The sequence below is a fragment of the Saccostrea cucullata genome, unplaced genomic scaffold (assembly GCF_032062105.1).
Source record: "Saccostrea cucullata isolate Sc308-1 unplaced genomic scaffold, CSIRO_AGI_Scuc_v1 ctg231, whole genome shotgun sequence".
NCBI classification, from domain to species: domain Eukaryota; kingdom Metazoa; phylum Mollusca; class Bivalvia; order Ostreida; family Ostreidae; genus Saccostrea; species Saccostrea cuccullata.
Window position 1 is genome coordinate 9620 of NW_026926599.1, and position 15239 is coordinate 24858.

Here is a 15239-nt window from a genome sequence, read left to right on the forward strand (position 1 = left end):
CAAATTGTTTTACTGCTTGTAAGAAATGTTATCTAATACCTCAGGTGACATACTAAGGCCGGTGAGCATTTTTTATTAAGCTAAATGTAAAATTATTTTTCCTTTTTCAGAAATCTTGAAAAAATGGACTCATGAAAAGCAACTACCAATAAGATAGAATAACATTAAATCTTTCCAGATTTTTATGTAGAACTTCCTAAGATCATCCTTTATGAAGTGGAGTTTTAAAAAGTGCAGTTGTCTTTAAAAAATGGAATAATAGCAACCTCCTCAGGATTTGGATGCATAGTTTCATAGGAATATCATTTCATTCCTGATCTTCAAAGCATGTGGCTCATCATGGAAACTCAAGCTTATTTACATATTGAAATGGACTGATTGAATTTCTTACAATTCATTGGATTTTAAGGCAATGAGCAAAAGGATTAGACACTGCTGGTCTCTTACTCCAATATGGAAGAAGATTTGGACATTTCTCTTTCCAGTTTGTGCTATCACCATTATAGTATATATGGTTGGCTTCAATTATTTTACTTCTTCAAGGATGTTTGATTTCAAAGAAAGACAGAACGGTGAAGATGTAAGTGAAAATTATAGATTTGAACCACCAGGTGATACAAATTTTACAACAGAACACACACACACTCAAAAGCAATCTTTGATCATCAATAATATGGAGAATACTGAGGCCTTCCGAAATTCACACATCATGATAAGTACAGGTGTTGGGCGATTAGGAAATCGTATGTTTGAATTCGCATCACTTTTAGGAACTGCCAAACGTCATAATTATAAACCAATGATTTTACGTAGAAATACATTATTGCAGGTTTTTGATATTTCACAGGTGACTGATTCAGAACCTTCGAACTTGAAAGGTGTTGGAGAAAGGGGAGCGGGGGTATATGACAAATCGCTAGAAAATTTAAGACATGACAAAAACTATTCATTAGGTGGATTTTATCAAAGCTGGAAATATTTTGATTTCATGAAAGATGAAGTGAAGAAATCCTTCAAGTTTAAAAAGGGATTTGTGGACAAAGTTCGGCAACTGCAGGCTTCGCTGAAAATTGGTGATAAAATTACAGTGGGTGTACATGTACGTCGCGGTGACATGGGAAGCAAACGAGAACTCTCCAGAGGCTACAATGTCGCCACAAAGGAGTATTTCAACAAAGCATTCCAATATTTTCGGAGTAAATTTAAAAACTTGATATTTCTTGTTGTAAGTGCTGAAATGGCTTGGTGCAGAAGCAATATGAAAGGTGATGATATTAAATTCGTAACGACAGGTAGTGCAGGTGGAGATATGGCTCTACTCGCTCATTGTAACCATAGTATCGTGTCCACGGGAAGTTTTGGTTGGTGGGGGGCCTACCTCACCGGAGGAGAAGTAGTGTATTATAAGAATTTCCCATCCAATGGCAGTTGGTTGTTAAAGCAGTATAACAAGACCGATTATTATCCCTTGAATTGGATTGGAATGGAATGATTTCTGCTGATTTTAACACTAAGGCCACACCAATAAAATTTCTTGTTCGTCGGACCCACGCGCTCGTATTTAAACAAAACTTTACAAATAATATTAATTTAAATTTTCCGCACCAATAGAATTCTGTGCCATTTTCTGTTCAATTTCCGCTCTATATATGGTATTTTTAATCTGAAAATCAGAAAAAAATAATTGTCCGTTCAAATTTTTTCACGCTATGCCTAAAAAATTGTCTACAAGAAAGTAATAATATTATTTAACCGCTAGCCCGCTCGTATTTATTTTCCTCAAATGTCCGACGAACAAGAAATTAAATATATGCGGCCTAAGATATGTTTAATTGTTTATCCACTATTTATGTTTCTGTATATTTTTTAAAGGCTTTTTGGTATTAACTACATGTACGTGGAAAGTATATTTATGGTTATCTATTTATTTATTTACATGTTATTTGTTAATGATTTTGTCTTTGTAAAACCTATGGATATATGAAAGAGAAAACTGAAGAAGAACATACATGTACAACATGTATAAATTACATAAAGTCCTATTATCTTTGCTGTTTTACAGTTAATTCATTCCAGGTTTATACCAGTGTTAGTGATTGTATTAATAAAAAAAAAATGACATACCATATTATCCCTATTCACTGCCCCAGGCACCTAGAAAATTGCAAGAAGGGGGCAGATGCTTTTGTATTCTAAAATTTTTTATGTCATTTGTTGACTTTAAAAAATCTTTTGAAAAAAGGAACATAATTCAGAGAACCACTAAAACACCAAACTTTTCTTTTAGTTAAGACAATCCATCAGAATTATGCTTTGCGATTTATTTTTCCACTGAGAAACTAAAAATACACGGAGAACAAATTTCATAGGTGACTTTCACTTTCACATGTTTAAGAAATACATAGTGATTATTTTGTTCTAAATATCTCTCACTTCAGGAATACATTACATACAAGATACTCAAAAACCAAGTGTCCTTTTTACATTTTTCAAATTTGGCATCCTTTCAATAGCATTCTAGATGATTTTGAATTAATCATTGTACAGGGGGCCTTTATTTTTGACAATTGAAAAAGACCTGTGGGGTGCGTATAGGGTCAGGGGCAGTCAATAGGTATTATATGGTAGAACTTTTACTATTTATGATTACGTATCTATTAATTGTTATCCAGTATTATCAGATCCTGTATTGATCTCAGTCATAATGCATTACAGTAAAACACACTTATAATGAAGTACTCCCTAGGGATGGAGTTCACTGTAAGCAATCAATTCATTATAAACATATTTCCTATTTGAATGTTTCACTGTATACTTGTATCTAAGGCTTTAAAATACATTCCACCAAATATATTTCCTATGTTCTGATTTCATTGGCAGATGCTTAAAATATGTGTTAAAATAATTTTTTTTTTATTTCATAAGAGTTTTAAACATTAAAAAAGGATTTATGTGCAACTGAAATCTTGAAGGTAAATGGTTAAAAATGGAAATTTTATAAAGTTTATGTTATCTAAGGCTGTGTAATGGTAAGATCATCTTCTCCATGTTCTTTTTTTAGGTCACCTGAGTTAACTCAGGTGACCTATTGCTATCTGTTTTCGTCCGTCGTCGTGCGTCGTGCGTCGTTCGTCGTGTGTTAACATTTGAACATTTTCAGCTTCTTCTCTGCAACCACTGAACCAATGTCAACCAAATTTAGCACAAAGCATCTATGGGTGAAGGGGAACAAAAATTGTGAATTTCATGATCCCTGCCCCCCTGGGGCCTGAGGGGTGGGGCCAAAACCACTAAAATTAATGTAATCTTTAAAAATCTTCTTCTTTACTCCTGGACATCAAGCAGTCGAACTGTTTGCATGATTGTAATCAGCAATAAGTCCTCTACCAAAATTGTGAAATTCATGGCCCTGGGGTCAGGGGTTCTAGTGCTAGGGCGGGGCTAAATAAGTAGGTAGTGAAAATGCATTATTTCTTTGAAAATCTTCTTCTCTGCTCCTGGGTATTAAATAAACCAACTAAGTACATAGTCATGATGAGCAAGAGTGCCTCTACCAAAATTGTGAATTTTATGGCCCCAGGGTCAGGGGTTCTGGTGTTAGGGTGGGGCTCTATTGATTATATAGTGAAAATACATGAATTCTTTGAAAATCTTCTTCTCTGCTCTTGGGTATTAAATAAACTAACTAAGTACATAGTTATGATAAGCAAGAGTGCCTCTACCAAAATTGTGAAATTTATGGCCCCAGGGTCAGGGGTTCTTGTTTTAGGGTGGGGCTCTAAATAAATGATTATACAGTGAAATGCATGAATTCTTTGAACATCTTATCCTTTGCTCCTGGTCAATATGCTAATGATCTAATTACATATTTAAGGCCAGGATTTATTTTATTTACAGTTTTACAAACCCTCCGCTCAAGGTTTTGAATTTTCAGAAAAAAATAAATTTTTATTTCTTTCCGATGTCAAATTTGAGTCGGGATCGAGATTTCAAATTTACGAACTCGCACTTCCGGTTTACAAACGGCGGGTATGAGAAGATATGTCTAGTATAAAATTCATCGATAAGAGTGCCATTTAAAACGTTTCACCCGTTCAAAGGACAAATAAAATGCTGACGACTTTGTTGCACAATGACATGCTGGTGAGATAATTCTGTATTCGTATCAAAAGTAACTGTAAATTATTTTCCTCCCCCAGGTTTTAAACTGCCCGTGGTAACTATTGCATATTGCCAGGGTCATTGTTTAGGTCTCTATTATAGCTTACAGTCTAAGCATTATTCTTCAGAGAAGAGTTGCTTATGCATCAGATGTAATGAATAAAACTATGGGAGAAATGAAGTCCATTTGAGGAAGAAATAAACAATAACCTGAAGAAATAAAAAAAATTCAACTATTAAAAGGCAAGAATATACAAATATATACAGGCATGTAGTATCATTTGTATCAACCAGAAAAATTATTTTACACTAAAATTGAAAAAATGTTGACCCTACTCCCCAATACTCCCCTGTCTGTTTTATGATAGGAATTATAATTTTAGGCATCAAGTAAATTTTAGAACAATGTTTACACATTCACCTAACACATATTAAAAAATGAAGATATATTGAAAGACTTTTAAAGAATAGATTTTTTAAAATATATTTTGATCAACATCACAAAATTTATATAACTGGCCCAAACTGGCAGATGATGAAATAAGCAATTAAATGTTCTACTTTCCTATTTGTAAGCCTTATGTGTCCAGTGGTAGGGAGCCTATTAGGATAGCATAAAAAAGAATGTACAAATGTCAAAAAAAAAATTTTATTTCCTTCTCCTTTAGGACATTTTTATTCTCATGTTCATAACTAAACCTATTTAAACATAAAAAAAAATGCTGGCCTTATAATGAAGAAAGGGGCCTCTTTCAAAATAGATAATTTCAGGGCTGCTGGGTCAAGGGTACCAGGGCGGGTACTTTGACTAAAAATAAATGCTTTGAAATCTGCCCTTTGATAAGCAATGGTGCCTCTTTCAAAATTTGTGAATTTCATGGCTTTTGGATTAAAACACGAACCAAATACAATCGCTGGAAAGTTGTTACATGATACTCAGGTGACCTATAAGGCCCGTGGGCCTCTTGTTTTTTTTCATATTTTCATACCCAAATTCTTGACAGATCCTGCTGTCTTGTTTTCATGATATTTTTATTAAGCAATACATGAACATGTAATACTGTTGAACCATGAAAATTGTGTGGATCATTTTTTGGAGATTCAGGAAAATTGTGTGGATCAGGGGTATGTCTTTTAACCACAAGGAACCACAATGAACCACAAGAAAACCACAATGAACCACAACGAAACCACAAGGAACCACAATGAAACCACAAGGACATCTTAATTTAATTTTAATGAATCTATATATGGTTTATATGCATTTTTTAGTCATCTGAGTCACACAGGTGACCTATTTCTATCTGTTATTGTCCGACGTTGTGCTTCCTGTCCGTCTGTTTCCTAATCAGCTCCTTTTCTTGAACAGCTTATCCAATTTCAACCAATTTTGGCAGGGTACAAAGCATCTATAGGTAAAGGGGAGCATAACTTATATTCCTATTCAATTATTCTGCATAAATATTAGCCATTTAACAGTTTTACCTTAATAACAACATTAACTTTAATGTTTTACTTTAGAAAGAATGTGAGTAAATTTTCTTTACTTTGTGGATTCAGGGATATTTTTATGAGTATTTTCATTACTTAAGTTAACTGTTGATTCTATGAAGCTGAGGATCGGACTACATTAATATTAAATAAGCATTTATGTATTCTGAGTAAATAAATCATATGTGGGTGATCTGTCTATGATGTAAAAATTCAGATATGACAAGATATTAATTTTTTAGGTGAAATTTGTCAAATTTTTCCTTGTCTCACCAAATATATTTACTATAGTTTATTTGTCAGAATATATAGAATGATAGAATTTACAAAGTAGGTATTTCAGAACTGGCCAGAATCAATCACTGCACAAAATACCTTGATCTGTGTGTATCCAGCATGGAAAATATTCCAAATAAGGTATCAGTTACTACGTCATAAGCGATCTTTGTTATTCAGAGTAAAAACCCATATACTCCAGGTACATCAAGTCTTTGAGCATTAAAAAAATATTCCTATTATGTTAGAAATTTTTAATTGTATATCATAATTTTTTGATAATCCAGATAAAACAAAGGAAAAATATTTTGCACATATATGGCTTATTGGTCATTATCAACCAGATTCCTTGTGGGTGTTAATGTGTTTCTTTGTGTTGTTGTGCAATGTTTAAGGGATGTTAATATAGATTGTTGAGTACATTAGGCTGTCAATCCCCTGTGGGTAAGAGATTTTGAAATCCAAAAGGTTTGCTCCCCTTTACCCTGCCAAAATTGGTTGAAATTGGATAAGCTGTTCAAGAAAAGGAGCTGATATTGTTCAAAAGATTAGGAAACAGGCGACAAGAAGCACAAAGCGGAAAATAACAGATAGAAATAGGTCACCTGTGTGACTCAGATGACTAGAAAATACATATAAACCATATATAGATTCGTTAAAATTAAATCAAGATGTCCTTGTGGTTTCATTATGGTTCATTGTGTTTTCATTGTGGTTCCTTGTGGTTCATTGTGGTTAAAAGACATACCCGTGGATCAGTTTTTGGAGATTTTTTAAACTTTTACATATTCTTGGGGACATAATGATAATTTCAATAATTTCATGTACGCTCTTTTACCTACTACAGGAAAAATAATTTTGTAACCCTATTATATTTACTGGTTGAGCTTGTTGCATGTTAATTATCAAGAATGAGAAGTACCCATAATTTCAACGGAAATTGAGCCACCGTAAAATCTAATCAGCCTACAGTAGATATTTATTTGCATGAGAGAAATACCACTTTAATATTTCAGAGGTCAGAGAAACTCTAAATGAAAAGAATCATTTTTTTTTTGCAAATGCCTTGTCTGCCAGAGATCTCAATTACCTATAATATACAAAAGCACCATTCTGAATTTTAAAAAAAGTACCCTTTTGTGAATTCAAAATTGAATATGTAATAGTCATTCCCACAAAAAAAGATTTGGAAAAAATATAGTTAGCGATATAATAGATGAACATTTTATTTATATTCCTCTGTATTGCAATAATTTAGTTGATAACTGTAACAAAGATCAGAAATCCAATATGACACAAAAACTAAATGGTGATCCCAAAAGGTAACTTTTTTCTGACTCTTGATGGCTATGACCTAATTTCCATAAATGGTATGTGAGCCCTGAGCACTTTTTTACTATTAGAAATGGAAATGGTTAGTTTAATGAAGCCCCTACACTTTTCTGAAATTACAGTCTTTCAGGTACATGTAACTATGTTTTTAACAAAAAAATTAGAATTTTGAACTGTCCACCAAGACAAATATTTTATACATTTAGTGGTGCATTTTCAGATTTTAAATTTTTATATTTTTGTTTTATCTCGATAATTGATTTGTTAACTAATTCCATATCTTCCACTGATTTCTGCAGGTGTATCCTTTGTATTATTTTTTTAAATATAGGCATATAAGTTAATATTTATTTGTACATTCCTTTCAAAACATTTCTATTTGTATTTATAAAGATGAATTTGTTATGTCGATGTGACTTGAATAAAATTGATTTATGAAATTGTAATGTAAGAAGGAAGGATATGGAATCTAATCTGGAGCCTAATAGATTTTCATTTCAAGTGTTTACCTATGAATTTTCTTACATGAGACTAGTAGTAGCTACACACATTGTATAAAAGGAATCAAGGTACATACATTGTAAAAAGGAATCTCATCAGGTCAGTTTAGGCATTTGGAGAGAAACGGGGAGAAAATGAACTATTCTTTTCAAATCAAAGACGTCTAGGGGTATACGTCCCTCACAAAACTTTACTGATTAAAAGTTTATTATACCCCAGCTCTGAAGGAGAGGGGGATACCGTTTACCCTTATGTGTCTGTTTAGCTGTCTGTTTGTCCGAAACAAGTTTTGGTCGCATTTTGCTCAGCAAGCTCTAATCACAGATCCTTGAAATTTTAGCAATTTCTTTGTTGAATCTTGCCTTATGGTGGAATACATTTTTGTTCAAATCCAATGTCAACTTCCTGTTCATCCACTCGTATGTCTATACACTGTACAGACAGACGTGACAAAATCAATATCCACCTCAATCTACCTATCTGGGCGCATAAAAATCAAAGGATGAATCTGCTATCGTGGCCCTCGTGGTAGTATTATCCAAAACAAATATAATGATAAAACGTTTTACTTAAAAAATCATAAAAATCAAGAATACATGTATATTTTTTAAGTAAAAAAAGTATACATTTATAAATTGTGCTACAAATATTGCATAAACAAAGTACCAATAACAATAGAAGCAGAACTTTTTAAAATGACTTTTATATGATTATTGGAGTTTTATGAAGAGACTTACTTTTACATTTGACAGCTGACTTTTACATTTTAGTGATTGGAGTTTGTCTGTGTATAAACTGTAAAAGTCAGTCGTCAATTGTAAAAGTAAGTCTCTTCATAAAACTCCATTATAATCTTTTAGAATCAAATTATAATTTACAAGAATTTTTGTCAAGCTGCCCGATAAGAAAGTGCATAAAACAAATTCACAAAACTTAAACTAGGGCATTAAAGTAAACAGTCGTGATCTTCCGTCTACATTATATTGATAAGATATCTAATCCTTGTAAAATGACGTAACTTATCTTAACCATTTGCCCATTGCAGTGCATTCAAGGTTAGTAAAAATATTTCAAGACACTACTTTTTATGATTTTATAAAATATATTTGTAAGTGCAGTATTATCAAACGGACATCAGATGAAAATAAAAATCGCTGTTTTGATAATGCTTTGATAATAATAATGACTTCTGTATGTTCTATGATCCTGCAATTACACTGGGATATGTCTCTTATGTGCCATGCTAGAATCCATTCTTAAACTGTGCTTTATGTCAATAAAAAGTTCAAGTCATTCTAGCCATTCCGGAAAGACATTAAAATAATGAAACACAACGTCTGATTTTGTTTTAATACTTTTAATAGATAAGATTGATATGTTGTTTTGAAATGACAAATTGAACGTATTGGAATTTTATGAAGAGACCTACTTTTACAATCGACGACTGACTTTTACAATTTTATACAGAAACAAACTCTAATCACTAAAATGTAAAAGTCAGCTGTCAAATGTAAAAGTAAGTCTCTTCATAAAACTCCATTACTGACTATTCATATCATCAGGTTGCTAAAAGGAGGTCTTGTTCATTGGATAATGACTTAAATAAATACTCGATCTGATATATATGCATACTCTTAAAATAGTAAAGGATTTTTTAGTTTGTAAATATTATGTAATAGATAAAAATGTTTGTTATTGGTCAATTATTTTTAAAAATATATAGTATAAGTTAATTATAAAGTCTCATTTTTTAAAATTCAAAACTAGAATTTGGATAGATATTTGATACCGAGAGCCTTATACATATTAACAAGCAAAACACTCCTTTCATGTAGTTGAATCAACGGACAATCATTACCTTGGAGGGATGCTTTAAGGTAATCATTTTTGTAAACATTTTATTTGCATACTGATAATTATAATTATGGTCACCTATATTTCAAGTAATTGTGAAAAAGACCTCTTCAGTTAAAAAAAAATGGAAAAACACTGCATAAGTTTATAAAGTATACATGTAATGTTACATTAAAAACAGTTATAAATAGATAACCAATAAGTATATGTTATACATTTTGACAAAAGTAAAATAATTAGACCGAATTTCCTCTGCATTACCATACATTGATTTTTGTTCCTGTTTATTTTCTTCGAATAATAAAATGTTAATTATTTTTAATTGATATTGAGTGTAAACTTGGTTATTTTACCCATTTATAACATTTTTTTGTTGTAACATATTATACTTTATAAAATTTCCTTCCTGTTTTCTGAAACCTAAGTAAACGTCTTCGTTAAGCAAAATAGTGAATTTTCAAGGAAAATGATTGATATTTTATTAAGAAAATAAACAGGTAACAAAATTAACAGGTGGCTCTAAATAATCCAGAGTTCTAAGCATTCAGATTTTTTTTTTAAATATTCGATTAATTGTTAATTTATAAAAATATTAATTGAAATATTCAAGAGCATATTTAAAAAGTTAATTTCTCTAAAAAGTTCTTTGAAAAAAATAATGATTTTTTCTAAAGAAAAACAAGTTTCCCCCTTAATTGCTTGCTATACATGAAACAAATAAAGAAAAACAATCACTTATTATTTATTAAAAACCTCATTGCAAACTTAAAAACAACGAAGAAAAAAATGATTTTAAAGCATCATTGAAACATATGGAGATAACGAACGATATTCAAGATCAAAAGTCCAACAAACAAAGCAAACTCTTATCTCCAAAACATCAGATGTTGGATCAGGTGCCATGGAGGAGTGAGCATCCTCTGCCGACCGGTCACACCCGACGTGTGTTTTTTTTATGATCGGAAAACAACGGAAAAAAATCCGTCGCCAATTCAGTGTATAAATAATGGACAATAAGTATGAAAAACGTCAGTCAGCATTTGACTCTATGAGAAATTGTATTTGCTGACAAGGTCATTGTATCGACTTAAGAATAGAATTTACAAAGTGATGACTTTAAACGAAATATTCTTGTTTCATCAGCTTGTTTGTCAATAACTTACTTCCTTATAATAATTTGTTCATACGTAGAGCATGCTATTGCGTATCGAATTAATTGAGACATACAAACTTCGTATGCAGCTGATGAAGGTATACTGCTGCATAGATAAGGGAATTTGACAATAAAAAAGTCATCACGTATATCATAGAGCTTGGTTGTTAGATTAAAATGAACGTCTTTGAAAGTAAGATATCGAAATATAAAACAGACTTGTTAATTAAAAGCTTACCAAGATATATCGTATCGACATAAGAATGCAAATTACCATTGTTAAATTGACAATACGTCGTCGATATATCTATTTGTAGATTTGAGGGCTACAGCAAGTGTTTTCTTCTTTTCACGCATAAGATTTAGCACAATTTCTGCTTCATATAAAAAAAAGAAATAGGTCTGCTTAAAACGGGGGGAGGGGGGGGGGGCAATTGGTACCCCATGGGAATTCCAATAGATTGTTGTTGAAGACCTGGGGTCCGAAAACGATATAGATATGATATTGTCAATAAGAAACTTAAGCATGATTTTGATGTCAACTTCAAAGCACTTGAGTGTAGAATTCGAATGATTTTTATCAAAATAACATTGCAAATGACCAATGACAAGGTTAGTAAATTTATGAGTTCCATTTTTTATTGAAAAAGCAACAGTCAATGGTATCAAAAAGCCTGGACTGTGATTAATTATAAGAATGGTAGCTGCAGAACTGTAGCTCTTCGAAAAAATATATATTGTCAGACCGGGGAGCTACAGTGCCACCCATTGTAAAAACCCTACTTTTATCTCGCACAATAAAGTGCGCTCTTTCTCGATTTCTTTCTCCATGTTTTTAAACTGCCGTCTCAAAATTTTACTAACCGTTTGTTCCTAACATATTCTTTCACAGTATTCAGAACAAAATATTCCTTATAATTGTTGTTAATAGCTATTCTGGCCATCAAATTGAGAACATCGAAATTTCGTCGATTTATAATGCCATTTTGGTTTGCAAGTTAATTTGATCCAACGCACTTCGTGCAGATTTTGCCTACGAAAGTACTTGATAGAGGAGTAAGGGATTTTTTAAAATATATCTTTTATGCGAATGAGGTAAGAATTTGGAAGAAATAATAAAAAAAAAAAATTAGCGCAACTTTTTGTGCGCAACAAATACATAGTTTTTACATTACAAAGGGCGTCAATATAGCTCTCCAGTGTATCATTTTCTTTCGGAGAGCTACAGTTTTGCAGCTATAGAAATGGTTGTGTATAAAGTTATAAAGTCATTCGTTTTTAAGAAGAATAAATTTGGAAATAATAAATTATAAAAATATAGTTGCTCGTGTAGCTTCTTCTCGGTTAATTCTTTTTCCCTTTGTAGCTATCATGGGAAATAACATCGGTAAAATATGTAAGTATTACAATTTCATATGCTTTATATATATTTCATACAATCATATATATTTCGTCATTTTTTTTGGGGGGGGGGTGGGTGGGGGTTGGTTATAACGTACTCCAACGAATTTTAAATTTATAGCGAAATAATTTCGGTAAAATGATTGATTGATTGTATATTGTTTAACGTCCCTCTTGAGAATTTTTCACTCATATGGAGACGTCTCGGTAAAATGAAAACAAAATTATGATATTCTATATGTAAAGGTAATTCTGAACTATGGTATTGTTACATTGAAGAATGTTTCATGATAATTTTAGAATTTACACAATTAATGGGACTCTAAGCAACTTGATAAAAAAATATATTTTAGTTGAACTATTGCATATATTCGTGATACTTTTACAAAAAGATTGATTGTTTGATCGATTGTATATTGTTTAACGTCCCTCTCGAGAATTTTTCACTCATATGGAGACGTCAACGTATGCCGGTGAAGGGCTTCAAATTGGGACCTTTACTCGGCACTCAGGGCCATAGAGCAGTGAGGGATCTTTATCGTGCAAACGCCTGCCGCTGACACGGGGCCTCGGTTTTTAAGGTCTCATCCGAAGGACCCACCACTTTCACTTCAAAGTGCTGAGCGCATGGCGAAGAAACAGTTGCTACCCATTTTTTATCGACTTAGGTAAGTCGCGGCCGAGAGTCGAACTCACGACCTCCCGATCATGGAGCGAGCGCTCTACCGACTGAGCTACCGTGAACGTTTTTTTTTTTACAAAAAGATGAATAAATCATAAATTTGTTGGTAAATCATGCTTTATTTCTGTTATAAGTTTATGTACATTGAAAATTAAACCGATTTCTTTTCCAGATTGCCCTAAATATATTAAGGTAATTATTCATTGGACTGACGGATACCTTGATCGATGGCCCACCAAACTGGCTATTGTGCTCCTAATTTGGCGCTTTGTCTTAGTTATAGGTAATGTATGATCACAATTTGAAATCAGGTGTTTGTAACATAAAGCTTGCAAATTTTTTGTGTTACTTAAGATAGGTCAAAGGTATATATATATATATATATATATATATATATATATATATATATATATATATATATATATATATATATATATATATATATATATATATATATCCAAAATTTAAATAGTGTCTCAGTAATCGGATAACGATATTTAAAAAAGGTAAAAGAAAACACAAAAATCCTCAGTTAAGCTTTAGCGCTTTCATATTCAATCTTCAGAAGCTTACAATAGTATCATAGTAACAGTGATTATGACGTCATGTTAAGCGGAACGTTAAATGTCTATTATGACGTCATAGATACAATATGACAAAAGTACTGGGAAATCACAAGTAATTTATAAAACACTATTAAGTTTTGGCTGAAAAATACTAATAAAATGTTTTTCTTTTTCCCGTCTCTGGATATCAGTGGCACAACTGAGTTTATAGAAAGGGAAAATTCTGAATTGTTTTTTACCACACGCCTCCAGGTGCGAACTTAATTGAATTTTCTGTATTCGGGTGTACTAATGTGTTGCTTATGTACACGTACACGGGCACGGAGAGTGTTGCCGGTTCCACCAATATAATATTCCTTGCATCCAGGACATGTCATGACATAAAAGAAAAAGAAAAACATTTTATTAGTATTTTTCAGCCAAAACTTAATAGTGTTTTATAAATTACTTGTGATTTCCCCGTACTTTTGTCATATTGTATCTATGACGTCATAATAGACATTTAACGTTCCGCTTAACATTAACATTAACATGACGTCATAATCACTGTTACTATGATACTATTGTAAGCTTCTGAAGATTGAATATGAAAGCGCTAAAGCTTAACTGAGGATTTTTGTGTTTTCTTTTTACCATTTTTTTATATATATATATATATATATATATATATATATATATATATATATATATATATATATATATATATATATATATATATATATATGGCTGAAGCGCAATCTTAGAACCTACATATGTACAACTTAAGTTTGTTTTTGTCCTTAATTAAAACGAATTAACAGTTTTAAATTTGCAGCCATTCACCGGTAATTTCTTCAGTCTCAATACACATAAGGCATTAATGAAATAAGCACATACACACATTCTTAAACTTTTTAGAGGTTAGGTTTTGTTATTTTGCACGTGTAGAGTTTATTTAGGACTTGTTGAAAACGTAACTTTTATCTGATTTTTTTCAAAAAATACTCTTTAACGTCATCATTTCATGAATTTTGAGAAGAAACATAGCTTTTTTTATCTTAAATGTATATACCAGTTAATAACCTACTGATATTTTTCTTTAAAAAGTTTAATTTTTCAATTATCGCAAAATGGAAATGTTAGATAAATGCAATTTGATAATTCATTTACATGTAATTAGAATCTACATTGATAATATTTTAATGATAGTAAGGTATATACCTTTAACTGTTTGAAATGTGTGTAGCTATCTGTGGATATTAAACAAACGCGTAGCATAATATAATTCAAAAGAAAATACTCTAGATAAACTTGTTTAAATTAGTTATATCTTTATCGAGATTATGTCTTAATGTCTTAATCTATTCAAGAAATGTCTTTCTTGAATTACGCTAGATTTGTTTAATATTCAACTTCATTTGCATATAAAAGTAAGAATCAGCGATGACTTGAATGTTATTTTTCTCTAGAGGTAGAAACAAAACAAGCCAGCATAGAAAATGACGCTCAAAGTTTTAAGAAAAAAATAAGGGAGGCAGGTCCAGTTTCAAAGAATCTTAATAATGTTAACCCATTATTATCTCTTGAAGGTATTTCTCCGTCTCTCTCTCTCTCTCTCTCTCTCTCTCTCTCTCTCTCTCTCTCTTTCTCTTCTATCTATCTATTTATCAATCCATCCATCAATCCATCTTACTCGTTAGCTACTTATCTGTTTTTCTTTTCAAATGTGTTATGTTAGCTTTAGGAGATGCAAAACGACCAATTAAAGAGAAAGATGCCCAATATGTTTGGACAAATTCTAATGAGAAAATTCCAGTTTCACAAGCACCATCATATTCTTTTG

General features: G+C 31.7%; 1 protein-coding gene and 1 long non-coding RNA gene across 3 annotated transcripts; both read left to right on the forward strand.

Moving 5' to 3' along the window:
• The first annotated feature begins 229 nt into the window (after positions 1-229).
• On the forward strand, positions 230-1533 carry LOC134272197 (galactoside alpha-(1,2)-fucosyltransferase 2-like). Its single transcript, XM_062754446.1, has one exon. It carries the CDS (start codon positions 413-415, stop codon positions 1490-1492), a length of 1080 nt encoding a protein of 359 aa, XP_062610430.1. The 5' UTR covers positions 230-412; the 3' UTR covers positions 1493-1533.
• A 10572-nt stretch (positions 1534-12105) lies between these two features.
• Positions 12106-14980, forward strand: LOC134272198 (uncharacterized). 2 transcript variants are annotated; one of them, XR_009993145.1, is made up of 3 exons: positions 12106-12168; positions 13024-13134; positions 14866-14980. It is a non-coding gene; the product is annotated as an uncharacterized LOC134272198 (long non-coding RNA). The 2 variants fall into 2 exon arrangements; XR_009993144.1 differs by having other exon boundaries at positions 12133-12164.
• Positions 14981-15239: the final 259 nt, after the last annotated feature.

What these genes read in the sequence shown, in the direction of transcription:
- LOC134272197 (XM_062754446.1), top strand. Translation starts at nt 413, where the DNA reads ATGAGCAAAAGGATTAGACACTGCTGGTCTCTTACTCCAATATGGAAG.